Below are 25,063 nucleotides of genomic sequence, written 5' to 3'. Positions count from 1 at the left end.
TAATAAAATGTCTGCTTTGATGAAATTAAAAACACTAGAAGGTCATTTACAGGAATTATCTGGTTTCACAAAGCCAAAGATAAAATTAGAACAGTATGAAACTCCACCTCACATTGCTTCCGTTGCGCTTTACACAATGCAGGTTAATTACATTATTTACAACTTTAAAACTTCCTGGTTTTCAATTACTTTTGATTATTAGGGTATTGTTGTAAAAGAAGCAAAAGTAACCTATTGAATATGATTCATTTGGTTAGTAGGTATTTTTGTGTGAATTATAAAAGTTGAAGAATTTTACTTATACAAGCTTTAATGGGGTGAATTTATTGCTCATTCTAAAGTAAAAAGCTTTAAGCTTTATATAAAGTAAGATTCAAACACCCTTCGTAAATTGATTAGTTTGAAATATGTTACATTAAGTTATTTTGTCTGTTGGAGTGAAAAAACTGGTAGTACAGTCTGCAGGGACAGTTAGTAAACAATGATTAATTTTAATATGTGAATTTTGAAGATGATTTATGCAAGTATATTATCAATACATTATTTATTATTTCAGAAACCATTGATTTTTGGATAGACCATAACTAAGGTGATAAATTAGATGACAGCAAATGAGTTGTACATTTAGTATTTAATACTTTTACACATATTATCCACCTGCATAACATCACTGTCCAAAATTGGTTAGAATATAGTGTTGTAATTGGCTTATACTGGGACTAATAATAGCATAATAAGTGGCATCAGACATTTGGCATTAGGGAAATGGTCAATTATTCTCTATTGAAGAGGAGGCTTATAATGGGAACATCGACTATGCCACTTATATAAAATTATATAATAATAAAATAGTAATATACACAAAATCAAAAAAATTTGTTTGTGGTGAGTTGTTCACACAGTCACATGTTCAAACCTGCAAAAGGGATGGGGCATGTCTGTATGAAATATTTGTTTTGAATATGTATCTGAAAACTTCTTTATTTCAATTTAAATATTTTAATTTTAATGTTTATTATAAACAAAGTTTTCTAGATTATTAACTTTATGTGCGACCCGACAAACCGTTTTCAAATTTAAATTGGTCCGTTGATTAAAAAGGTTGCTCATTACTGCTCTTAAACATTTTAAATTTACAGACACAATATGAAGCACTAGAAAATCGGCTGGTATTGGATGCTGGTTGTGGTACTGGAATACTAGGCCTGGGTGCAGCATTTTTAGGGGCTGGGTTTGTCACAGCAGTGGACATTGATGAGGACGCCCTTGAAGTTTTAAAGGAAAACATTGACGACACAGAAATTACCAATATTGATGTAATAAAAACTGATTTTCTCGATTGTGACATTTACAGGTAAAACAATAATAAATTTTTAAGTATGCTCTTAAATTTGCTTTCATAATACAGCAGTTTTATTATACACATTAACAATATCCACTTTTAATAATACTAGATACAGTGGATATAACGAATAAAACAATTTGTAAATTTACAATGTAATTTTTTGCATGGGCTGGAGGTTGAATTGCACCATTATGACTTCACACAAGTTCCATAGCTCTCCTCCAAAACTATAGGTTTCGTATCTACATAGCATATACATAAAACATAGCATAATACATGTAAGATATATAATGCATCCAAAATTTTTTTGAATAAATTGTCATCAGAGAATAAAGAATTACATTACATGAAATGATAAAATATTCAACTATGTTACATAATATATAGGGACTATATTGATACATGTGGTTGATAACAAAGTAAAATTAATATTTATAATATATATTGTACCTTATTTTTATAAGTAAATTTGGTATTTATATGTTTGTATATATGTATGTTTTGTACATGCTAACTACTAATTACACTTGTACTTTTTCCATACTAGGGTCTGTAAGAGATTGCCTTGTATGATAAGACTGCTCATTACACTGTGTTGTTTTCATTGTATATTATATTTTATATATTTTTTCATTGTACATTGTACTTTTTTGTTTATTATTATGAAACTATTTAAATGTATCATATTGTGTATAATTAATAATATTAAATAAAATTGTGTAAGAAATAAACTCATTTTCTATTTTAGATGGGAAAATTACTTTGACACAGTTGTGATGAATCCTCCTTTTGGCACAAAACATAATGCAGGGATTGACATGAAATTTCTCCAAAAAGGGCTCAATCTCAGCTGTTGTAGTGTTTACTCTTTACATAAATCTTCTACACGGTAATTCATACTTATAATTATTATTAATTTAATAAGATTTTTAGAGAATTTTCATACACTACTGTAAAATTGAAAATGTTTAATATCATGTGTAAAGACATAGGAGATTATTTTTAGGTTCACAACCTTCTATGAAGATATTACACTTATTGTTTATTTTTCTTCTAAGAAAACTGAATAGCATTGATCTTAATCAATTTAAAACCAACGTTAGTTTCAAATTCATAAGATGGATTTGTAAGCTATAGTGGCAGTCAGCAGGCCACATAGTCTGCAGAACTGATGGCCGCTGGAGCCTCAAAGTTCTACAGTGAATATTATAGACCAGCAAGCACATGTAGGACGTCCACCCACTTGGACAGGCACTCTTGCTGAGATTGACGGTATACACTAGTGGTAGACAGTTTCCAACCTGTCTAATTAATCTTTGTGAAGGCTTATGTCCAGAGCAGTAAAATGATGTATGTTATTATTGAATTATTTACTTATAGCAATTTACAGCTGAGAAATTATGGAGGCGGCTACAAATAACTTTTGATAAATTATTAGTGGGAACTATTTTCGAAGCAAGAGTACTTTCCATAAGCCAATACTTCAGCTTTAAGTAAATATGCAAAAAATATTCAATATCGAATATAATATGATTAAATGTATTTATTTAATGCAGGTCACATATTCAAAAGAAAATAAAGGAATGGGGTGTTACTGGCAGTGTAATTGCAGAGTTGCGGTATAATTTGGCCGCCACGTATAAGTTCCACAAGCAACAGTCACGTGACATCGCAGTAGATTTATGGAGATTGACACATTAATATATTGTTGTGAAATCAATATCTACTATGTGCGTTATGACTGACATTTTGAATAAAAACATTTTTCTTTAATATTTCACAACTTTAATTTAGAAAATTAAGTTTATCGGTTTTTTTAGTAACTACAGGTGACCATTTAATGCTCATTGTTTAAATCATATTCCTTTTATACGAAAATTGTAATATCTCACTATACACAGAGCGTCCAAATATGAAGAAGGCAAGAAAAAGATCATAAATAAAACCAACATGTATAAATCTCAGAATTTTATATAAAAACTGAAAAATATAATTACAAAAAAAATAGTTTTTTTTTGTCACAACCTGTGATGTCAATTTTAAATATGTTTGTTATATCGAAGTTAATTTAATGTTGCTTCAATTTGTAAAGACAACTCGATATCACTAAGTTTCGAATCACTTAAATTCTATAAAAATTGTTAACAAAAATCTAATCAGTATAAATCTAAAAATGTTGCCATAGACATGGTGGAATATTGTTAGGTGATCATTCGTCACCGAACTTGATATTTTGTGCAAGTTTGATGGCACCGGAGCAGTTGATAGTGACAGTCGAGCGCCGCATGTAGGCCTTCCATGAATCGGAACCGCATTCGCGGCCGCCGCCTGTTGCCTTTTCACCGCCGAAAGCGCCACCAACCTCTGCGCCGTTCGTAGGAATGTTGACGTTGACAATTCCGCAATCCGAGCCGTGTGGACCGATCCACTGGATATAATTTTAAAAGTTTAATAATATTGTAGTAATAATATATATTAATTTTCTAAATATCTAAGTAATATTTTATTTTCGTTACAAGCAGCGGTACACAACATTTTTGTTGAATGGTATAGAAACAAAATGCTGATAAAAGCGAGATGAGAAGAGGGAAAGTATCAGCCCCTCCGTTCCCTCAGTCTGCCGTCGACGGATCGGCAAGTGCGGCATAGGACATTCGCCCACCCTTGGTTAGTCTTCGAAAAACACTGAATACAGGCCATCCAGCAATTTTTTTTTTTTAGTTTGATTTTACTAAAACAATTTTATTTTTATTCTACTCATCAAAATTTTATACTATAAATTTTGTCTGCCGTCATAAAATTCAGATAAAATTAGTATAGATTGGTCAAAATCCAAATTATCTTGGTGAATAAGTAAAACGCTATTACATATAAATTTAGTCTTAATTATACCAAAAGGAAAAATAATATATAACCTTGAATATGTTGCCTAAATTCTCAGTGAACAAGCTCGACGATAGGCCCTGGTCAACTTCATTGTTATATTTAATGCCCGTTTCGAGATCAGGTATCTCTATGCAGTATACGATGGGGGCGAAACACTCGGTTTTCACTAACGGGGAGTCATGAGAGAGGCCAGTGATGATAGTGGGTTCTACAAAAAATCCTTCACGGTCGATAACCTGAAATTGTTATATTTAATTAAAAACTTATCTCTAAAGGTAAAGGTAAATTAAAATTTTATATTAAATAAAAAAATAACTTTAGTATAAGTTTATGGGGATCGCCCCGATCAACCAATAATACGTCAAACATTAATCCTTAGTGCTGTCTCGCTCACACAGTACCTATCACACGCAGACATGCGCGGGTGCACTCACCCACGAGTTGTACTACGCAAAATGTAAAAATATAGCGGCAAAATAAAGATTCCAAAGGGTAGTAAGAGAAGCGTAGAAAAAAGCCAGAAGAGAATCAAGAGCCAAATCAATTAGCAACAATCGACTAGCACGTTCGACAAACTTTTACTCAACGACCTATCTCCTACAAGCTTGTTGTGTAATTTTCTAATACATATTTTTCTAAATTGCATAAGTGTTTATATTTCAAAATTATTCTTTAAATTTTATCACCTTGCCTCCAAACTCGATCTTGCCTCCCTGTTTCACTGCTTCAGCGACAGTTTTCTGGTAGTTCTCCACTGCAGCGGGCGTATGCAGGGGTCCAATTAATGATTCTGGATTCAAAGGATCACCGATTCTGCTCACAACTCCAGCAAAGGATTTCTTTAGCTTAGAGACCACTTCATTATAGACCTTAAAAAATTTCAGAATAAGAATTATTTAATAACCTTTACGGTATCTTTTTGTTCATAACTCAGGTAAGTTATTCCGTTATATATATTAGTTAGTTTAAAATTCCGAGCATAAGCCCTCTATGCTCGGGATTTTTCAATGAGATTGAATCACAAATGAGGAAACAAACCAAATCAACTAACATAGACAAAGGAATTGGTAAATTGTAGTGGCTTGTCAGCATGCCGCAGCGCGCCAAGAACATGACCTTAAGGTTCTGAAGGAAAGACCACGGAACGGAAAGCACAGTGTTGGATGTCCATCCACAAGATAGAGAACCTCGTTAAGGTTCTCGGCGAACGCTGAATGCAGGCTTATTCCTACTAGTCTTAAAGGAAATATGTGGCAGCCTCTGTAGATTTCAATAGGTAAACATAGGTTCAACTGTGGACGTTTTACGGTTGAAATGATGATGAGGATGGTTAGTTATTGCAAACATTAGCTAAAAAAGGAAGCTTTATATTATTTACCTTTTTGTGAATAAATATTCGCCTGGTGGTGGTGCATCGCTGGCCTGCGGTACCAGCACAGGCGAATAATGCTGCCGACAGTAACAATTCCAAATTCGCGTCTTCGTTCACAATAATAGCATTGTTACCTCCGAGCTCCAACAGATGGCGTCCAAAACGCTTTTGCACTTCTACGCCTACCTACATTTTTCATAATACACGGGTATTTAGTAAAATATTTTTATTATCAAGAATTGTAACAAACGCTTACACGTAAACATCTGACACGTGTTAAAATAGTTATAAAATAAAAAGCTATTGAGGTTGCATATTAAATAAGTTAACAATTATAAATGTTGATATTTCAACATTAAAATTCTTAAACTTATGTATGTGAAAAAATAACAGATTTCTTTAAATAATTAATACAGTTTCATGGAGATAATCTGTGAAGATGTTAATTCACGCAACATTCTTGATTGAATTGCATTTGAATTGGTGAGTAAGAATAGGCTTAACCCTTTGCGTTCGAATGGCGCCTCTGTGGCACCACAGTTATTCGAGCTACAGGCCGGATGAAGCGCGACTACCTATAACAGTGTTTATGTTACATTACGTTACCTTCAAACGACGGAAATGCCTTACTGGTTCCTACACTGATGATATCCTTTCAAAACTTTATTGTACCTATAACGTGCCCGACTGGTTCGCGAAAATTGCTGTGGTTTGCCACCTCACTGGCCGAAAGTCGTCGACCACAAACGGTTAATTCATTACTTTCTTACTTGTTGACCAACTGCGGTACTTCCTGTGAAGGAGACAAGCTTCATCCGTGGGTCCTGCACCAACTGCTGTCCAATCTCCTTGCCACCGACACACAGGGATGCCACGGCGCCGGGAATATCGTTCTTCTTCAGGACGCTTTCCACGATCTTGGTAACAGCGACAGCGACCAGTGGCGTTGTTTCAGATGGTTTCCAAACGCTCGTATCACCGCAAACCTAGGGTGACAATTTAAAAAAGTATTACTGTAACTTTTTAAAAATTGTAAAAACTCTTTTATTATTAATTAATATCTATCTACTACTTAATCGGTTATACAGTACCCGTCGATAAATATTGCACATCGACCTTTGGAAAGAGACAATCGGCTAATTTCGTTATCTCTGTCGCACGACTAACAAAACAAACGTAGGTAGTGTGGGACAGAGATAATGCTCTACGAAGCCGAAATTAGCCGATTGTCTCTTTACAAAGGTCGATGTGCAATATTTATCGACGGGTACTGTATGTTGTCTATCATTTATATGGAAATGTTATTTTACTGGACTTGATACTTACTGATTTTTGGACTAGACTACACTACTGCTTAATTTTCATTAGCAGTTTTCATAGGTTCGTGAGGACATGGTGGAGATGACGCTCAACTGAAGCCATTTTCGAAGCGAAATTAGAAGGATCCCTCGGGAGCCTCAGCTTAAACCGCTATATTGTACTTTATTATAGGAAAGCATATTATTTATCTTTTTTATACTTGTTCCGAGTGGCATATAGAAACAACTGTGAGAAATACTGCGATTTTTTCCGCCTATTTTACAAGAATAGATCAAAGTCAACGATATTTTAATTTTAAAATTTTACTTTCCTCAGTAGCTCAAAAATTTGAAATATTATTTAGCTTTAGAAACAGTAAACAAGTAAAATGCTGTAATAAAAGTAATAAACATAGACATATACATCTTCACGAACTGATTTAAGCCCAGTATTCTTAAAGATAATTACGGTATCTTTTGTAGTAACTGTCATACAGAAAAGATCAAACTTATAATGATTTCTATCATTATCAAACACAAACCACGTAATAAATCCTAATTAATTTGATAATTGATAAATTGTTGTTCAAAAGTTTTATAGTAATAGATAATATATTACGTTATACTTAAATAGGCAACAGAAAATTTTTCAATATGTTTTCCTTCTGTTATGATTACTTTTAGATTAAGAATAAAAAACGCCCCAGCAACAAGATAGTCTCGGCTTATCGAGAATGTTTATTTAAAAAAGTTTTTTAAAGAATTGTGCAAAGGAATAAGAAAGTATTGGTTTTAGTCTTTTTTTATATTAGTAACAAATCCATTTATTATAAAATATCTGAAAACATTTTTTTGGTGTTATCCGAAAATAAAAACTAATCTATAGTGTTAAGGTTAAGAAAAATGTAGTTCATTTTTTATTGTCGCATAAAAAACAAACTACAAATACAAATACAATTTTTTTAACTTAAATTAAAATAAAACAATGTCAGTTATCTGTGGACGCTATCATTAAATATAAGCAAATACTTTACCGAAGTAGGTTACTGTAATATTTGCAAGGCAATTGTATTACTGTGTGCACAAACTGCACCAATATCTTGCGATAACAGTGTTTAATTTACACTGGACTTAATAAGGAATTTTATGACTTCAATATTTTAAGTTGTTGCATAAGTCTTTTACGTCAGACTTCAGGTTAAAGTTTTTGATTGAAAAATTGACATCATAATATATCTGTGGTACCATATATTCTAAAGCTCTCTGTGACCTGCGAATTTTATATTTAATAATAATAGCACAGAACAAGATAAAATAATTAATTTATGGTGAAACATTGCGACAACACTATTCTAGGTGTTCATTTTAAAAGTGAAATATTACCATGATAATGTATCATTATCATAGGAATAGGCCTCCCCCAAAGATCACCACGTTGACCGGCAATCTATGATAACATATATGTAATCTATACCTTTATCTAAATAATTAAAAAACCTATTTCGTTAGTTTTCACATTATTTTTATCAATTCCGAAGATTGCTAGCTTAGTTTGATCAAATGACTACAGAGATTAAGGTAAATTTTAAATTTAATTTATAATATAATGTTAATGTTGATTGATTCGGTATGTTTTTTAATGTTGAAATCCTTGCTAAACAATAATTTTACCATATTAATTTTTTTATTTATGTGTCAAAATAAAATGTATAAATATTTGCATTATTTATGTTGATTTGCGATTTAAATTAACTATATGTATTAATTTTTCATAATATTTTTTAAGTTAAAAAAATATTTTATTTTTTTAATTAATTTTTAATTTAATTTTAATTATATTAATTTAATTTAATTTTTTATAAAGAATTGTAGTATTATTACTTTTGTGACAAAAATGTGTAGCTTAATTATATTTGAATTATTTTTTGCTGGTATAATACATATATTTACATAAATAAACAGATAAAAACAATTTTTAAGTTATACATACAAATCTACTACGCGGCTACACAAATCTACTACTTACGCGGTGAAATAGAGTTCACAGTCTTTCTCCCTGAGATTAAGTCTTAATTTAAAGAGTAGAAAATAATAAGCTAATGTCAAGCTAAATATCACCAAAGGAAACATTAGAATAATTAGCAAAGAGTAAAAGACAAAGAGGTACCATAGCAATAGCACTGTTCCATCCAAACACAGCGATTGGGAAGTTGAAAGCAGTAATGATACCAATCGCGCCAAGAGGATTCCACTTCTCAATGAGCATGTGACCTGGCCTCTCCGACGGAAACACAGTACCGGGCAGCGATCTCGACAATCCCAAGGCTAAGTCACATACATGAATGTACTCCACGACTTCTCCGACAGCTTCGGGTAGAATTTTTCCTAAACAATATAACAAGATAATAAATTATTTCATCATCTGATTAAGACTAAATAATATAATAATCATGAGTTAATAAACAAATATAAAAGGATGTTTTAATATGACAAACATCTATTCTACGTCTTTTAGGTGTTATATTTTTGCTACTGGTACGATCTATCGTCTTTTCACAAATTTCGTTAAGGTATTTACAAATTCTGAAAAATAGTTTTTATTTTAAAAAAAAACTATACCCATTTCCAAAGCAACTAATTGTCCTAACGGCTGCAGTTTCTCTCTAAGAGCGTCTCCAATTTGTCTGACGATTTCCCCGCGTGCTGGAGCGGGTAACACTGCCCAGGTGTGCCATGCATTCTGTGAAGCTGCTGCACAGGCTTCGTAATCAGAGGAAGTTCCTCCCTGAACCTCAGCTATTACTTTACCATTTGCTGGACAAATCGACTTGATCACCTGATAATCAATGTAAGAATAAATTAACAACTAGAATTTTACTCATACCAAAACTTTACGAAGAAGTTAAGAAACATAATAAGCCATATGTAAATGATATCAAATAGGAACTTTTTTAACCTTACGTTGTATCTCTCACTATTAATGATAGTGACCCCTTTTTAAAAGTTTGTCGTGCACTTTGAGGCATCTTTATTCTGTACCTGTGTTCAGCAATTTTTTATTAGAAACAAACTAATACTAAATGAGCGACCAACTAAAAACTTCAAATTTTAAAACAAAATTCAATAATTATTTAATCGGTGCAATTCATTATGGTCATGTCAGTCATCCGATGGCTTCTACAAGGCTTAGGCCTGCTCCGAAGTTCATCACGACGACCGGTCCTGCAATGCCCGTAGCCGACAATTTTCCGCGAACTTAACTTTGTCATCGGTGCACCTGGTGAGGGACCCACGTAGCGTCCACCGGCTCGTGATCGCTATTCGATAACCTTCTGGCCCCAACGGCTGTCAGTTTTACGAGCGATCTAGTCACTGCCACTTCTTCTTCTGCGTATCTCTCATTTCTGATACGACCTCGCAGCGAAATTCTAAGCATAGTCCTTTCTATTGCTCTCTGGATGAACTTGAGACTTCTTATAAGTCTCAGCGTAAACAACCACGTCTTGGATTCGTATGTCTGTCAACGCTTTACTTTTAATAAAATAGTAAATAATTACCTGGCCATTAGCATCCCATTTTCCATTAAACACTCCAATGTTCGTTTTTTCTAAACCTAAATCTTTCAAGAATGCGTATTTAGGGTCATCTACCAGATAGGCAGACATATTGCGGGAGAGTGGAACTTTTAAGCGTAAAGTGAAGATAGCTCGACACAACACACGACCCATCGATACTGCTCTTACGACACTAAATGACTATATTACTTGTTTTCCAACAAACTCGGTAAACAGATATAATTATCGCTTATCAAATTTCTTAACGTAATATGTATGTAACATATGTTATCGTCCCAATTATTGTGGGTTCGTATCTTTATTTTTTTGTACAAATTGAATACCTTTATTATTCAACTTTGATAGTTAAAAACATTTGCGTATATGTAATAACCCTAAAATTATTTAAAAGTGTTAGTTTAGAAATTAAAGAGTTTAATATATAGCTCAAACCTATTTCCAATCAACCTGTATAAAGTGATCACTTTTGAATATTCAAAATTGATTTAATTTTTCTATTGAAATCAACAGGTCAATAACTTCTGACCGTATAGTCCACAGGGACAGATAGTAAACATTAATTAATTAATTATATGTAGTAGCAAATAACTACCTTTACCCGTTTACGTCTTTTAAGCTTTTAAACATACTACCAATCATCTTGTATGTTACAGTACAAACATTTCTAATTACGTTTCTATAATAAGGGCAACATGACTTAAATGGACACTCAAGGCAGATATGTATCGACGTGAAAGATAACTCGTTGTACATGTAATGACTTATTTGGTAAACAACTTTAAAAATAAATGTTCTATCTACGGTGAATTATTTACTTCGCAAAACGTAATTCTTTTTTATTTAATTATCATTATAAATAAGAGCACTTGACATTGAATTAAAAAAATGTCATTTCAACCCACAGACCTCCACTGTAAGGTATAGGCCTCCCCCAAAGATCTTTGGGGGGATATACCATAATCGCCACGCTTGGTTCGCTGGTTAGCGATCGCAGATTGATATTATGGTATGCAAAGGGTGCTGCTTCCTATCCTCTGGAAACTTATTTGTGATAAGCAACCCTTTATAGTCATTAAAAGTGTAGAAGTAGTAGAAAATATAGCAGTGTAGTAATAAAATTAATTTAGTTTATCATTCAGGACACCTGGATCTTGCTTTGCCCATAGCACTGGGCTGTCCGTGAGCGAAGTAGGATTTTAAAAGTAGTGGTTTTGCTTCGATAAAAACATCGCCTCAATTTTTTGGGTAAACCAATTTGATTTTCCATTTCCTGAACCATCGTCCAAGCGCGTTAGCTCTGGCCTGGATGGTAATGGAGTGGGCATTACCCAAATCGTGTGACGTATCACATGGCGCAGCTTTTAGTGGAGCTTATTGGTGTCTTATTGCAGCGATTCCTCAATGTGCAGTCAATGTCCTAAGGCGAGTCGAATGTCAAACCACACGGCTGTTCAAAGAGAGTCGAATTCGCTCAAATCATGTCGCCGATCAAGGCACGCGGTTTAAAAGTTTTGCAATAGATGTGTAACTTATACTGAGGCATTACAATACTGCGTCGAGTATCATAGTCGGCACGTTAAACAAAACCAATGGTAACATACAATTCCAAAAAAAATAAAAGTATTATTAGAGTAGTCATACTCTACCTAAAGAAAATTAATGCATTATAGTTTATATTTAGTACAGTTACATTTATAATTAGTACAGATAGAGTACCCGGTAATAAATATTGCACACCAACCTTTGGAAAGAGACAATCGGCTAATTTCAGCTTCGTAGAGAGTTATCTTTGCCGCACGAAATACAAACGGTCCGGTATCTATTAGGAGCTGGTAAATAACCGAGTATTTTACTAGACGATGGAATCGAACTTAAAAAATGATATGTTCTCTAATATTTTTTTTATAGTAAAATAATTAAATTTAAATTACTTAATACATTTTACAATTTTAAAAAACTTGAAAAAATTATGGAACTTCTTTAATGTAGTATATATATATATGTGTGAAAAGGGTCCACTAACCACTAATCATATATATAAATATATATATATATATATATATATATATATGAATAGCATATAGTTACTAATGCAGCGTTTCTTAATCTTTTTGATTAGTGGACCCTTTTTACTAGTCACTGTTATTGCGTAACCCTAGGTTTGCTTCAATAATATTTTTTATGTAATAAAAAAAGTAAATGTACAACGAAAATGATAATTAAGTATTTTAGGTAAAAGTGAATAAAAATTAACACAAAAGTTCTTAAAATTTACATAACATGTTAAATATATAAAAATATACGTTTAATTTACACTTAGAGGATTTTTATTTTTTATTTTTAATGTGATATTGCTTTTTATTATCACAAATATTAGGCTTAATTCACGAAAGTTAAATTCTTTTGTCAGGTTCGGCATCAAGTCAAACCGGCAAATGATTATTATGCCCGGATTCTCACAGCGTAATAATTAATAAAGAATTGAGCCTGGAAATCACCAATACCGGTATTTCCCGTAAATACACCAGGACGGCTTTAATTACCAAAAATTATCCCAAGCGTGCCGTGATGACGGAATGACGCATCTGCACAGACTATTCCGATTATTAAGTGGAATTTAGTAGCGGCATTAATTTTTTTTTACTTTCGTCGTAACTTCTTTAAATCCCATAAAAAAGTCTCCTCTAAAATGCTATACTAGAGAATGGATAGGAATGGATAAATTAAAATGTTCTAAGTTAGTAATAACTTTAATAAATATATTTTAACTAATATATTTACAATTGTTCATTTGTACTGTCACTATTGTGTATCGTTTTATTCTGCAAATGTTTAACAAAAAAGCTTTTTGCTTAATTGCACTATTTTCTGTAACTATCACATAATTGAGCAAAATCCATCTTTTGCATCTTCTATATTACCCTCTTTGATTTCTTTTGCTTTTTGTGTAAGATAAGTATTCTCATCTCGCTTAGCCAACCATTCTGGTAATGGTTTGTCCCAATCGGCAGGTGGCGCATCTCGCTTCTTCCAAGTGTCATTTCTATAATGAGCCCTTAATCTCTCCATACGACGACTTCGTTCACTTTGTATAACGGCTTCCTTAAAAATTAAAAAGGTTATAAAATTATTTTTCTTTAACATAATTAATAGCTATAAATACATTCGTTCGGACATATCAAACAAGCATGCTGCAAAATGTCTTGTCAAATCATAATGTTTTTATTTATGTGAGATTATATTATAAACCTTAAGGTGATTAAAATATATATAAACTTTACTGGTTTTAAGTGCAAGCTCTTCTAAACGTCCTGCTCATATTGATATTGTTATTTGAGTAAGAAAAGGACCAATATTTAGCCACTTCCGCACATGCAGTGGTAGTCGTGCAATAAAATGCACCGCCCGATTAGTGCCAACTTGACTCTGTGTTTCATAACTCCTGAAGATGCCCCGTGGAGGGGTGAAACACGTGTTGAGTAATTTGGCGGTGGCGGTTGTGTGATTCGCATTGTTTGCCGCATACGCATTTATCAGTGGGCTGGCGGGCGGTGCATTTTATTGCACGGCTACCACTGCATGTGCGGAAGTGGCTAAATATTGGTCCTTTTCTTACTTAGGATGGACTTCCGCGAGATAACGCCTGAATCCATTAAATATTGTTATTTGACTCTAGAAGGAATCTTTATGGAAATTACCAATTTTAAAAATAGGCTGACTAAATTGATGACATAGGAAAATAGTTTGGTCTACCTTTTTAAGTGTTAAATTCAAATAATCTTGAATATAATAAATCTATTTCCCAGTGTACTATATACTATTTTAAATGAAACTAATTTTGGACGACAGTTTTAGAGTAAATATTAACAATTTTGAAATCTTAAATGATGCTTTTTAGCATTTTCTTTATTTTACAATTTTATAAATATATATAATAAATGGAAAAAAAAACAGATAAAGTATTTATAAAACATAGATGGCCCAATAAATTTCCCCTATAGCAAGCTTCATGATTTGTTTTTATATTCATACATTAATAATAATAATTTGATAGACATGATTATACAATTTGAGTGCTCTGATTATGCTCAAATACTGATTAATTTAATTAGTATTATTTCTAATTAAATTAATCAGTATATAGAATTTTCAGTTTCAGTATATAGTCAGTAGCCATTACACTACCAAACTCTAAACTAAATTATCACATTGCAAAATAGACATCAGCTGGGTTCAGATAAACAGTTAGGTATTATAACTAAATATATTACTTAATATGTTTTGTAAAATAACAACTTAAAATTCAGCTTTAGTAAAATCTGTGGAATTATGCCCAAAAATTTAATCCAAATGGATATATAATAAATTATAACTCCTGTACTCGGAACTAAAGACAGTATTATAAATAAACATTTTTATTGTGTATTGCAGTATATTCCAGAGACTTAGAACAGAAACCTTTGTTGACTTTTGTAATCATTTCTAAGGCTAAAATCCCTTTATTTAAATGTCTTTTTAAACTACAAGTATTCATAATTTTTAACTAACCGCAGCTTTTACATCTTTCTTGTCCTCCCATTTACAACAATTGTCATAATCCTTTTTCCATTGTTTGCAATCTTGTGGTTCACCAAATATGAAATATTGATGGAATCTTCCTCGAAAACTTGTGCATTCTTTGTACTCATCTTTATAAACATAACAGTCCCTTATCTATACAAAGAAAATTGTTTCAATTAAAAATTTAATTATATAATTCACGTTTTTATTATGAAATGTACAGTACCAGCCATTTATCTTCAGGTTCTAAATTCGATGGTGCTTGTTCTGTCTTCAAGGAAGTTATTCCTGAATCTTCTTTTTCTTTCGTTTCCGACATAATTTTTACGTATTTGAACCTTTTTCAAAAATACTTTAACTTTAGTACGACCTTACGCAACACAAAAATGTGATAAAAGAACTAGGTCATCTAAATCACACATTAATTAGCTAAATAAAACGTTATTCAATCAAGTCTCGGGAACGCTTTAAGACAGATTTTTAAAATTAGTGCAGTTAAATCCAACTAACCTAAAATTTTACTTTGACAATCAGCTGATTTGTGAATATCTGTGATTACAAAAATTTACTCTTTTTTATAAGTCTTGAATTGTGGCCAAAAGGCGATTAGAAGATTCTCCCAAGGTTTCCCAGAATGTTTCATCCCTGGCCCTTATATAAAATGCTTTATTAGATTGAGTGGTCACAGAGGTCACTTTATAGTATGTTCGGCTTGGATTGTCACTTAACACGCTGTTTTGATCTAGGAGTTCCTAAAAGGGCTAGACCTCGGTTCAAGCGGTGGGTTTTATCGTTAAGTAATTCGAGTACATATCCTGGTCTTACGACGGCTAGACTTCTGTTTTATGGGTATATTAAAAATAACAAATATTTTATTTTCCTTGCCGTTTCACTTTGTATCAAAACTTTGTTCTTATCATCACCCCATTTACGTTACCTAAATAGAGAAATAACATATATTTTCCAACTCTTGCAATAAAATTATAAAAAGAAAATAAGTAAAAATATTGTGAATATTAATGTATAATATATAGTTACATTTTTTAAAATCAGTACACAATACTATTAGTAATTTATAATCTGTATTTCTTACTGTTATCTGTAAATAGTGTATGACGTTGTTAACATCTATACTTAACAACATTTTATAAGTTTGTTATCATTAAATGGATTGCCCTTTGCACCGAAGAGAAGTATAGTTTACCTGTTAAATTATCTTCTTCTCTTAATTTTAGTCATTACAGAACATGTCACTCAATAAATTAGTCGGTGGTGATTGTGGTGGAAATAATTCGCTTGTTCAACTGTCTAATATTGTAAATAGAGATGTTTCCATTTCGCAACCAATTTCACAAGCTGATAGATTCGTAAACGAATTTATAGCACAAAATTCTCAAGTACCCCAAACTTTTAATATGAATGCGTTGCTTAAAAATGTGCCTGATGTTGAGACTGTTCAGCAAAAGAATATTCCGCAAATGGAAACCAATCAAAATTTCATTGTTAACACTCAAACGAATTCTACTTGGTTACCGGGACCTTCAACATCTTTCATGCCACAAACTACAATGTTACGAACACTTCAACTACCTTTTCAACCAGCGTTAAGAAAACAAGCAATTTCAAATATTAATATTCAATATATGGACGAATCTGAACTCAAGGATATTGCAAGCAGAGATGTGGGTGCTAAGGTACAGGACAATCTTAGTAGTGTTCCAGATGATGGAAAACAGTTACGAAATGTTTTCATGGATTTTATGAAACAATTAAGTGCTGGGGAATTAAATTTCGAAGAATCAGCACCAGACAATCAGAGAACAATAGGTAAAGATAAAATTATTGATGAAATGGCTGAAAAATATAAAGATGAATGGGCTAAATTAAGTGATGTGACAAGTGACTGGAAATTGTCAAATAATGATGGCATTCCAGAAGAATACACATTCACAGATGGTAATGTGATGTTAGAAAACAAAAATGCCTTAGAATTAGGCAAGGAAAAATTAAAAATGGGAGATGTTCCTGGGGCTGTGTTATGTTTTGAAGCTGCCGTTCAACAACAGCCTGAATCAGCTGAAGCATGGTTTTACTTGGGTACCACACAAGCTGAAAATGAACAGGATCCTATGGCTATCACAGCCTTGAAAAAATCACTTAAAATTGATCCAAGACAATTAGAAGCATATATTACTTTGGCTGCTGCATACACAAACGAAGATATGCCAAAATTTGCATATATTGCATTATCTAATTGGTTAAATGCAAGTCCAAAATACAGTGATCTAATACCACGGGATGTAGATATCCAAACTTTGGATTTAAAAGAATTAGAAAACCATGTAAAGTCTATGTATTTAAGAGCAGCACAGTTAAATCCATCTGAAATAGATCCTGATGTGCAAAATGCCCTTGGAGTAATTTTTAATGTATGTCAAGAATATGATAAAGCAGTAGATTGTTTTAAAACTGCTATAATGGTGTCTAGTGATAATGCTAAGTTATGGAATAGGTTGGGTGCAACCCTTGCTAATAGTAATAGATCTGAAGAAGCAGTCAATGCCTATCATGAAGCACTTAATTTAGAACCAGGATTTATAAGAGCAAGGTATAATGTTGGTGTAACTTGCATGAATTTAGGAGCACATAAACAAGCAGCTGAACATTTCCTTGTAGCATTAAACCAGCAGCACAAAGCTAGCAACACCCATCAATATACATCAGACTCTAACATTGGTTCTTCTACAATATGGACAACATTAAGAATGGTTTGTTCATTTATGGGAAATCATGATGCTGCAAATTTAGTTGATGACAAAAAACTTAATGAACTAAATAAGTATTTTGAAATAGAAGCCTGATGACTTTATGTTCTATCAATAGTTCATATTGTTAAATTTATTGTCTTAAAGTGGGGTTATACATTTATACATATTGACATATTATATGTAATATAATTTGAGAGGGAAATTAGGTATAATAATTTGGAAGGGATGTTAATTATATAAGTCAGAAGAATTATTTTTATCAGAGGATATAATAATATATATTGTACAATAAAAATGTATGCATTTAGTGACAGATATTTTTAAAGAGGTTGACGTATATTCAATACTTGTGGTTTGATGACCCTTTCCACTTGTTACATTAAGTATGCATACTTGAAGATCTCTGTTCAAGTTTTATTCACAAATTAATCATTACAGAAATAATAAATGATATTATGATAACACTGTAAGAAAATGCCATTTTTAAATACAGATTTTTTTATATATACAGATAATGATTTTTTTTACTATCTGCCCCTGCAGATAGACTACTGCCAAAAATTACTGGCCCATCATATTCCAATAGAAAAATATATAAATTTAACATATTTCGCAATGATCATTTTAAACACGGGAGGTTAGAAATAGTAATTATATAGAATAGTGTAAAAACTGTTTGTTAATAATAAGTTATACATTCACATATTTTAAGATTTTAGATCTATGATCAATCTTTCTGTATATATCAATTTAATAATTATTCAATGATCTACTGGTAGAATATAAAAAAATTAAATACACTTTTACAATTTTTTCACCATTTATATCTTTTTTTTTAAAACAATTTATTAAAAAAAGACCAATGACATTCCTGGTTAAAAATTTATCATTTTCAAGATGTTAAACTTATATATATTTTATTAATTAATTAAAAAAAGAATGTATGAACTATATCAAAAGAAATAGGCAAGAGTAACATTCAAAACTATTAAATAAACTATGATTAACCAGATGAAGATAAATTATTAAAAAAAAATGGAAATGGAAAAAATATTTTTTTGACATAGTAGGCCATGTACTCCTAACATAGAGCAATTTAGTGAACTTTAACTTTGTGATCTTTAAGCTTGAATGTCATATATCTAATAATATCAGCTGCTTGACAAATATAGTACGAATTGACTAAATTCATTGAATTTTATGTCTGAGTATTTTTCATTTTATAATAATGATAAAATTAACAAAGTTAGCATTTTCAGATTTAAATGAAACATGTTCACTCAACATTAGTACATTTTCTCCTGAGATTGTAATTGGTTTATTGGTTAATATCATAATAAAAACAGTTTAACTGGTTGAGAATCTTCATTAGGAAAACTTTTTAAGAGCACAACTGGTTAACAAAGCTTATTTTTGTAACAAAATATTTCCAGTAAATTTACAGTACAAATAAGTAATAATAATACTTCACCTATTATTTTTCTTCATTACGATCATCATTTCAGTCATAGGATGTTCATAGCTGGACATATGTCCCCCACATAGATTTCCAATAGCAGTGGTTGGAAACTGCCTGCATCTGACAAACTTTAACAAGATCATTTATCTATCTTGTTGGTGGTTATCCTAAGCATTAGGGTTTAACGATATTTAATTACAAATTTTACTAAAATAAAAACAAATATTTACTTACACTTTATTTTAAGAATATTTTTTCCATAAAATGTCAGCTAGCTTCATGAAGGAAACTACAATCGGAATTATTTAAGGGGCAACCTTGTGGATGATTTTTGTAAAACCAACAGGGTCTTACTTGCACTTTTACAGCTGAATTTTTACTTGGTTGTTTTTTCAAATTTGTCATAGTTTCTTCAATAGTTTTTGGATATTTTAATTGAACTTTCCCTTTTTCTATTTTAAATATATGGTGATTATTTCTTAACAGTGTTTGTAGTCCTCCACATGAAGCTTTTAAAACTGATAAAGCTTTCTGAGGGACCACTTTAATTAATTCCACTATACAAACTTCCTTCCCTGGGTTCCATTCATTGTTAAAATTACATCCTTCAAGAAGGGAGTTTGTAATATTGTTAACAATATTCTCAATAACTGATTTATCAAGTTGAGTGCAATTTCTAACTTTTTCAACAGGGTTTCTGGGTTTAAAATCATTTACTTCAAAACTTGTATCATCTGCTTCACCTGAACTATATCCTTTATTCACTATTTCCAAAGTCTTGTTTTTATATATCTCATGCTCTTCTTTATGATAACTTCTGGTCCTTCCGATAAAACATATCCTTTTAGTGCTTGGTATTTTTAATCTATCAGTCTCAGTTTCAAAGCCACAGTCATTACATAGCTTGCAAATATAATCTAGATATTCATTATATTGACTTTTAGAAGAATTTTTTCTTTGATATTTTGTTCCATCAAAATTATATGCACAGCATGGAAGTAAAAAGAACTTACTACTGTATGCTGAAATAGATGTCATAACAGGAATCCATGGTGTTAATTCATCAGAATGATTTCCAATTATCCAGTCGTAACCAGAAAAAGTATGTATATTTTCTGGTGTCACAATTCTTTCCTGTGATCAAAGAGAAATATTTTTACTATAAAATGTTCAAGTTAGGTTATTTCTGTATGAAATATTTTACTTACCTCTAGTTTTATACTCTCATCATATATATCCCATATTTTCCTTTTCCTTACATCAACTCCTAAACCTTTGTGGCCTTCCTTGGTTAAAATATATACAAGCAAACCGTTGCCACATCCTATGTCAACAAATGTTACAGGCTTTGGTGTGCTATCAGCGTTTTTTTCATCCCAGAGAAGGAGTAAATATGTAGCTATAGCAACATCTTCATATACAAACTTTTTGGGATCAGTGCTTTCAGGCCAAATCTTAAAAATATAATTACAAAGAAAAAATATTGAGTTTGTGTGAATATTGTTTAGTATAGTAATTTTTAGGGGACACAATCTCTAATCTTTGGAGAAGGCCTTGCAATAGGCATGGCATGGCATGAAAGTAGGCTGTGGATTGGAACTGCCAGGCTCTTGAAAAATAGGGTTATTCCAAAAAAAATTGAAAATTTCAGCTTTTGTAATAAACAATTAAAATTCACCTTATATTTTGGTAATAGATATGGCACTTACTTGGAATGAGAACCTGCATAGAAAACTTTCTAGCTTATAAAAAACGGCTTATAAAGTATAGTGCTCATGGGTTTGGTAATGTTCCAAGTGTGGTGACAAACACTATCTCAAAGCATCTCTCGGAGGAAGTTGTTAAATACTTAAATAAAATGTAGGAAATAAGCTAAAACATTACCTTCACCATTTCTTTTCCATATTTTAGTTTTAAATTGTTATATTTACTATAGTATTTTTCTTTCGCTACTAGTGTCAAAGAATCCTTTATATTAAGTGATTTATTAAATGTACTAGTTAAATTGGGATCCATCCATCTAATTATCTGGGGCAACACTTTGTTTTGCAGCCATTGATAGGACTTAGAACCATGATCTACAAAGAATTTCAAACTGATAAACATTTCATGCAAATTTACTTAGACACACTCAGCAGATATGTCTCCATTTCAAAATGAAGGGAAAAATTGAAACAATGAAACTAGTATTTACACTAGTTAACTGGTTATGACGCTTTTTACAGATTATCAAAGATTAAATAAAAAAAATGTTTTAAAGACTAACCACTATCGCCAATAATAACAACTTTATTTAGCAACTGAATGCTGTAGGTAAAATTTGGACACACATTCTGGTCGTATAGTGCAGGTGTAACATCATAAAATGTTGCACACACTACATTTTTATTTAAAATCACTAGTTGATAACAACAGTTGTCTTCAAAGTTTTTAGGAAGTAATTTCATCAAGAGAACTTCAACTATGTTCTTCTCTTTTAAATCTACATTTTCGAATAAAGGTTGTAATTTTGAAACATTAAATAAGTTTTCCATAAAATCGGGGACATCATCAGGATTTTTTAATTTTAAACTGTTTAAACATATGTCCCAATTACAATCGTTAATTTGGCAAAACTTTTTAAAAAGTAAGTTACTGCCCCATAATCTTTTGTTAATTATATGAGGTTTCGTTATAAATATATCAACCGCATTCCAAAAAGAAGCTATATTTTTAGCGTCCATTTGAAATACCGAGACCAAATATTTTATTTATAGTATAATACCAAATAAGCATGCAACGTCAGTGTCAAAACAAATTCACAGTGTTACACTTAAAAATATCCAGCTATGCGTACATTATACGATTTATTATTGCAGGAATACAAGTACTTATAAAATAGCCAGAATCTAATTAATGTAAGTAGATAATGACAAAAACTTAGAACAATACTTTTTTATATATATTAATTTCCTATTTAAGTTTTTAATTCCTTTTTCGTAAGTACGACGATAAATATATACGATTAAAATATTCTTGATACTTAGTATTTTTTAATAAGCCAATTTTAATGCACCAAAAGAATCGCATTATGCAATAGTAAAATTATTATTTGATAAATGCTGTTTCAGAAAAAGAACTATAAGGTAGTTTATTTATTATTTGTATTATTATAGTAAGTATGTACTACTCAAATGAGTAATACATACTTACTTTTAGTTTATGATACATCTATAAAACTACCTAACATAACAACTGCCAATCGTATTATTTTAAGTTCACGGACCCTTCCGCTCCGTGAACTTAGTTTCTGAGTGAGCTAACAGCATCGACTTCAACCGGAACCAAGCAGCAGCAATCGTATTTAGTTAAGAATGAAATTTAAAAATATTATGTGCCTTATGAATAACACTACTGTTTCATACATAAATTGTATGTTACATATGGTTTCATTTTTACTTTAAATTAAAATTCCACACTATTTGTTAACATTGAAGTAATGAGATTTCGATACCGTCGAATTCAAAAATATAGTCAAAGTCAAAAATATTCAAAATCGCAGCTTGAACTTTTATCAGACAGACTGTACCATTATATACAAGCACTTGAGTACCTTTCGTCAATAGCGAGATTTTGTCTAATTGTTGAAAAGTTGAAGAAGCTGTGGCCGCCACACTTGAAACTACGTGTGTTATCGACTAAATTGCATACCTGCATTTCGACTGACAATACACTTTAAACGAAAAGTGAATAATCATCTTGTACACCACGTTGACAAACGTCGCTGCAACGAGCCACTCATAAAGCATGCAAATGTATGAACACTTCGTGATATTAATATTTGACTCCAGCGCACACGATGCACCACTTTACTATTACTTTTCTACTCGTGATACTGGCAGCCGCGGTCGTCTCGTCCGCGTCCAAGCGAGATGGGCGAGAGAAGCTCATGTCTCGCCCACAGAAAATTTTTAGCTCACGGACCGCTATTTACGTAAGCTAAATTTAGATGAAACTGAACAAAGCTAAAATCGGCAAGAATTTCAATAATATCAAAAGCAGATGTCAAGCGACGAGGCAACTGGAAGTAAGGCAACTAAGTGCGTTTTGGTTTCCAGTAAACGCTCTAATCTACCAGTACTCTTCGCACGAGGGGGAGTTCTGTAGCTGTCACTTGAATCTTAATATTTTGTCAATTACTTACTACCTCGCGAGCTCTGGTCGATGCCAAAATAATCGTTATGTAGGCTAACTACGAACTTCGAGCAGCGGCTAACATGCAACAGGACCATAACTCATGCGCCACGCTACTATTGGATCTTTTCATGATATTGTTTCCGCAGTTGTAGAAATAGCCTTGTAACTTTGACTAATACAAAAATTCCTTAATGACGCTTGGTACGGAACAATCATGCTGATTAATTCATTAAACTGTCTTTCATTCCCAAAATATTCTTAATTATTATAGGTCCAAGTGGAAATCTATGACTTCCCCATATCATCTATATCCAATTGTGAATATGGCTTAATGATGATGATGACGGTAAAGATTAATAACTTAATAATATGTAATAAACGTCACATTTATTATGTCGCATACGCGCTAAAACTCCTTTATAGCTAGGGTTAGTATATTAAATTTTTAATTAAACTTGATCTATGCTATCTTCAAAAGTTCTGAAATCAATGATAAGTTTTAATAGATCATTCATTAGATAGCGACAAAATAACGAAAATGTAGAATGTGTAGTAACGCTATGTGAAGCTAATATTAGTTCACAGTATTAATATTAGCAGATTACAAAGTACTAAGTAAGTCTTGTCAAAGCTTGATTTTCTTTGAAAGAAAGCAATTTTTGTACTTAATGCATTGAGATTATTGAATTACTTGGTAATAACGGATTGGTAGAATATCTGTATCTTGACTTGTTAGCTTACAAAAATAATAAAGGTGTACAGGAAGCAACAATTACTTACGTCGAGTAGAGTACCTTTTTATTTTAATTTTTTTAAATAAAATAATTAGGTTTCGGAGTCGTTATAATTAGCTCAAGTTATTAACAAATTAGATATTTCTTTAAAAACATCTATTTATGTCTCTTCCCGTAAGATTTTTTATGTGTTACCTGTTACTAATCCTTTTCTATCAATGTCAATAGACAAAAACGTCAAACGTATGTTATCAGTCATTAAATAGTAATTGTTTATAATTTTTCTAAAACTCTTTACTTTAATAGTGTAGTTATATTTCCAGCATTTTTATATCTGAATTAGTAATAAAATTTCAATAGGCCGGCTTATGTAGGTAATGTCATACACTGAGCTTGAACATGGATATCAAGGCTTGCGGCAAGCTTCTCAGCCTCAATTTTATGTTGGAGAAGATGGAAATCTTGTTCCTATAAGATCACCCGTAAGACAACCGCAACTTGTATTTAATTTTCAACTTTTGTGGTAATTATATGCCATATATACGAAAACTGTTCACACAGGCTCTATATTGGTATATAGTCCATTTTAGGTCTTTGTCGTCGTTTTGCTAAAATAGTACTTGAACACATTTTAATTAACTTACCGCAAAACGCGTTTTCCGTCTATTATTGTAATTTTCTTATGTTATCTCATTTGTCTGAAATATTCACAAAAGTAAAAATGTGAAGGTATCTCTCTGCTTAATGTTTAAGCTAACATATAAAACTTGAACAAACATTTGTTTTTCAAACCATTTGCAAGCCACATTCCGAATTAATGTTTCAGAATACTAACATCCAGTAAGAAAGTTTGTTATTCCTTTATTAACAGACTAGTTCAATTTATTTTT

At 31.7% G+C, this 25,063-nt stretch overlaps 4 protein-coding genes across 7 annotated transcripts; 2 read left to right on the top strand and 2 right to left on the bottom strand.

Moving 5' to 3' along the window:
• The first annotated feature begins 7 nt into the window (after window positions 1-7).
• Window positions 8-3,120, top strand: Mettl5 (Methyltransferase like 5). The gene is made up of 4 exons (XM_068773491.1): window positions 8-142; window positions 1,140-1,354; window positions 2,094-2,234; window positions 2,902-3,120. The coding sequence occupies exons 1-4, from the start codon at window positions 8-10 to the stop codon at window positions 3,044-3,046; spliced, it is 636 nt and encodes a 211-aa protein (XP_068629592.1). The 3' UTR covers window positions 3,047-3,120.
• A 226-nt stretch (window positions 3,121-3,346) lies between these two features.
• On the bottom strand, window positions 3,347-10,672 carry Aldh7A1 (aldehyde dehydrogenase 7 family member A1). The gene is made up of 8 exons (XM_068773490.1): window positions 10,459-10,672; window positions 9,521-9,737; window positions 9,069-9,286; window positions 6,374-6,589; window positions 5,610-5,789; window positions 4,918-5,100; window positions 4,261-4,467; window positions 3,347-3,773 (listed from the first exon to the last, which is right to left on the bottom strand). The coding sequence occupies exons 1-8, from the start codon at window positions 10,627-10,629 to the stop codon at window positions 3,555-3,557; spliced, it is 1,611 nt and encodes a 536-aa protein (XP_068629591.1). The 5' UTR covers window positions 10,630-10,672; the 3' UTR covers window positions 3,347-3,554.
• Window positions 10,673-13,267: 2,595 nt separating this feature from the next.
• LOC137930483 (synaptic plasticity regulator PANTS) lies at window positions 13,268-25,063 on the bottom strand. 4 transcript variants are annotated; one of them, XR_011108908.1, is made up of 6 exons: window positions 24,818-25,063; window positions 21,148-21,341; window positions 20,472-20,717; window positions 19,498-20,397; window positions 19,276-19,391; window positions 15,295-15,374 (listed from the first exon to the last, which is right to left on the bottom strand). XR_011108908.1 is itself a non-coding variant. In XM_068773742.1 (4 exons), exons 1-4 carry the CDS (start codon window positions 19,404-19,406, stop codon window positions 13,354-13,356), a joined length of 633 nt encoding a protein of 210 aa, XP_068629843.1. In that variant the 5' UTR covers window positions 19,407-19,504; the 3' UTR covers window positions 13,268-13,353. The 4 variants fall into 4 exon arrangements, 2 of the variants coding, with proteins under 2 accessions (XP_068629843.1, XP_068629844.1); XR_011108907.1 differs by lacking the exon at window positions 24,818-25,063 and adding an exon at window positions 21,530-21,990; XM_068773742.1 differs by lacking the exons at window positions 20,472-20,717; window positions 21,148-21,341; window positions 24,818-25,063 and adding exons at window positions 13,268-13,578; window positions 15,025-15,189 and having other exon boundaries at window positions 15,263-15,374; window positions 19,276-19,504.
• Window positions 16,159-18,465, top strand: LOC137930256 (peroxisomal targeting signal 1 receptor-like). The gene has a single exon (XM_068773472.1). The coding sequence runs from the start codon at window positions 16,284-16,286 to the stop codon at window positions 17,895-17,897; it is 1,614 nt and encodes a 537-aa protein (XP_068629573.1). The 5' UTR covers window positions 16,159-16,283; the 3' UTR covers window positions 17,898-18,465.

The sequence above is a fragment of the Battus philenor genome, unplaced genomic scaffold (genome assembly GCF_028537555.1).
Source record: "Battus philenor isolate CCGP_79_NKW_IND1 unplaced genomic scaffold, ilBatPhil1.0.hap1 SCAF_6, whole genome shotgun sequence".
NCBI lineage: Eukaryota > Metazoa > Arthropoda > Insecta > Lepidoptera > Papilionidae > Battus > Battus philenor.
The sequence above is the reverse complement of the archived record's forward strand: the minus strand, read 5'-3'. Positions and strand labels throughout refer to the sequence as shown.

Bases quoted from the DNA above. Each gene is read 5' to 3' on its own strand.
- LOC137930483 (XM_068773742.1), bottom strand. From the start codon at position 19,406: ATGATCTTGTTAAAGTTTGTCAGATGCAGGCAGTTTCCAACCACTGCT. The intron at 15,190-15,262 runs GTACTGTACATT...TTCTTTGTATAG, and splicing joins AACCTGAAGATAAATGGCTG to ATAAGGGACTGTTATGTTTA. The intron at 13,579-15,024 runs GTTAGTTAAAAA...TTAATTTTTAAG, and splicing joins AGAAAGATGTAAAAGCTGCG to GAAGCCGTTATACAAAGTGA.
- Aldh7A1 (XM_068773490.1), bottom strand. From the start codon at position 10,629: ATGGGTCGTGTGTTGTGTCGAGCTATCTTCACTTTACGCTTAAAAGTT. The intron at 5,790-6,373 runs GTAAGAAAGTAA...TGAAAAATGTAG, and splicing joins GTACCGCAGTTGGTCAACAA to GTAGGCGTAGAAGTGCAAAA. The intron at 4,468-4,917 runs GTGATAAAATTT...TAACAATTTCAG, and splicing joins AGATCGAGTTTGGAGGCAAG to GTTATCGACCGTGAAGGATT.
- LOC137930256 (XM_068773472.1), top strand. From the start codon at position 16,284: ATGTCACTCAATAAATTAGTCGGTGGTGATTGTGGTGGAAATAATTCG.
- Mettl5 (XM_068773491.1), top strand. From the start codon at position 8: ATGTCTGCTTTGATGAAATTAAAAACACTAGAAGGTCATTTACAGGAA. The intron at 143-1,139 runs GTTAATTACATT...TTAAATTTACAG, and splicing joins TTGCGCTTTACACAATGCAG to ACACAATATGAAGCACTAGA. The intron at 2,235-2,901 runs GTAATTCATACT...TATTTAATGCAG, and splicing joins TTACATAAATCTTCTACACG to GTCACATATTCAAAAGAAAA.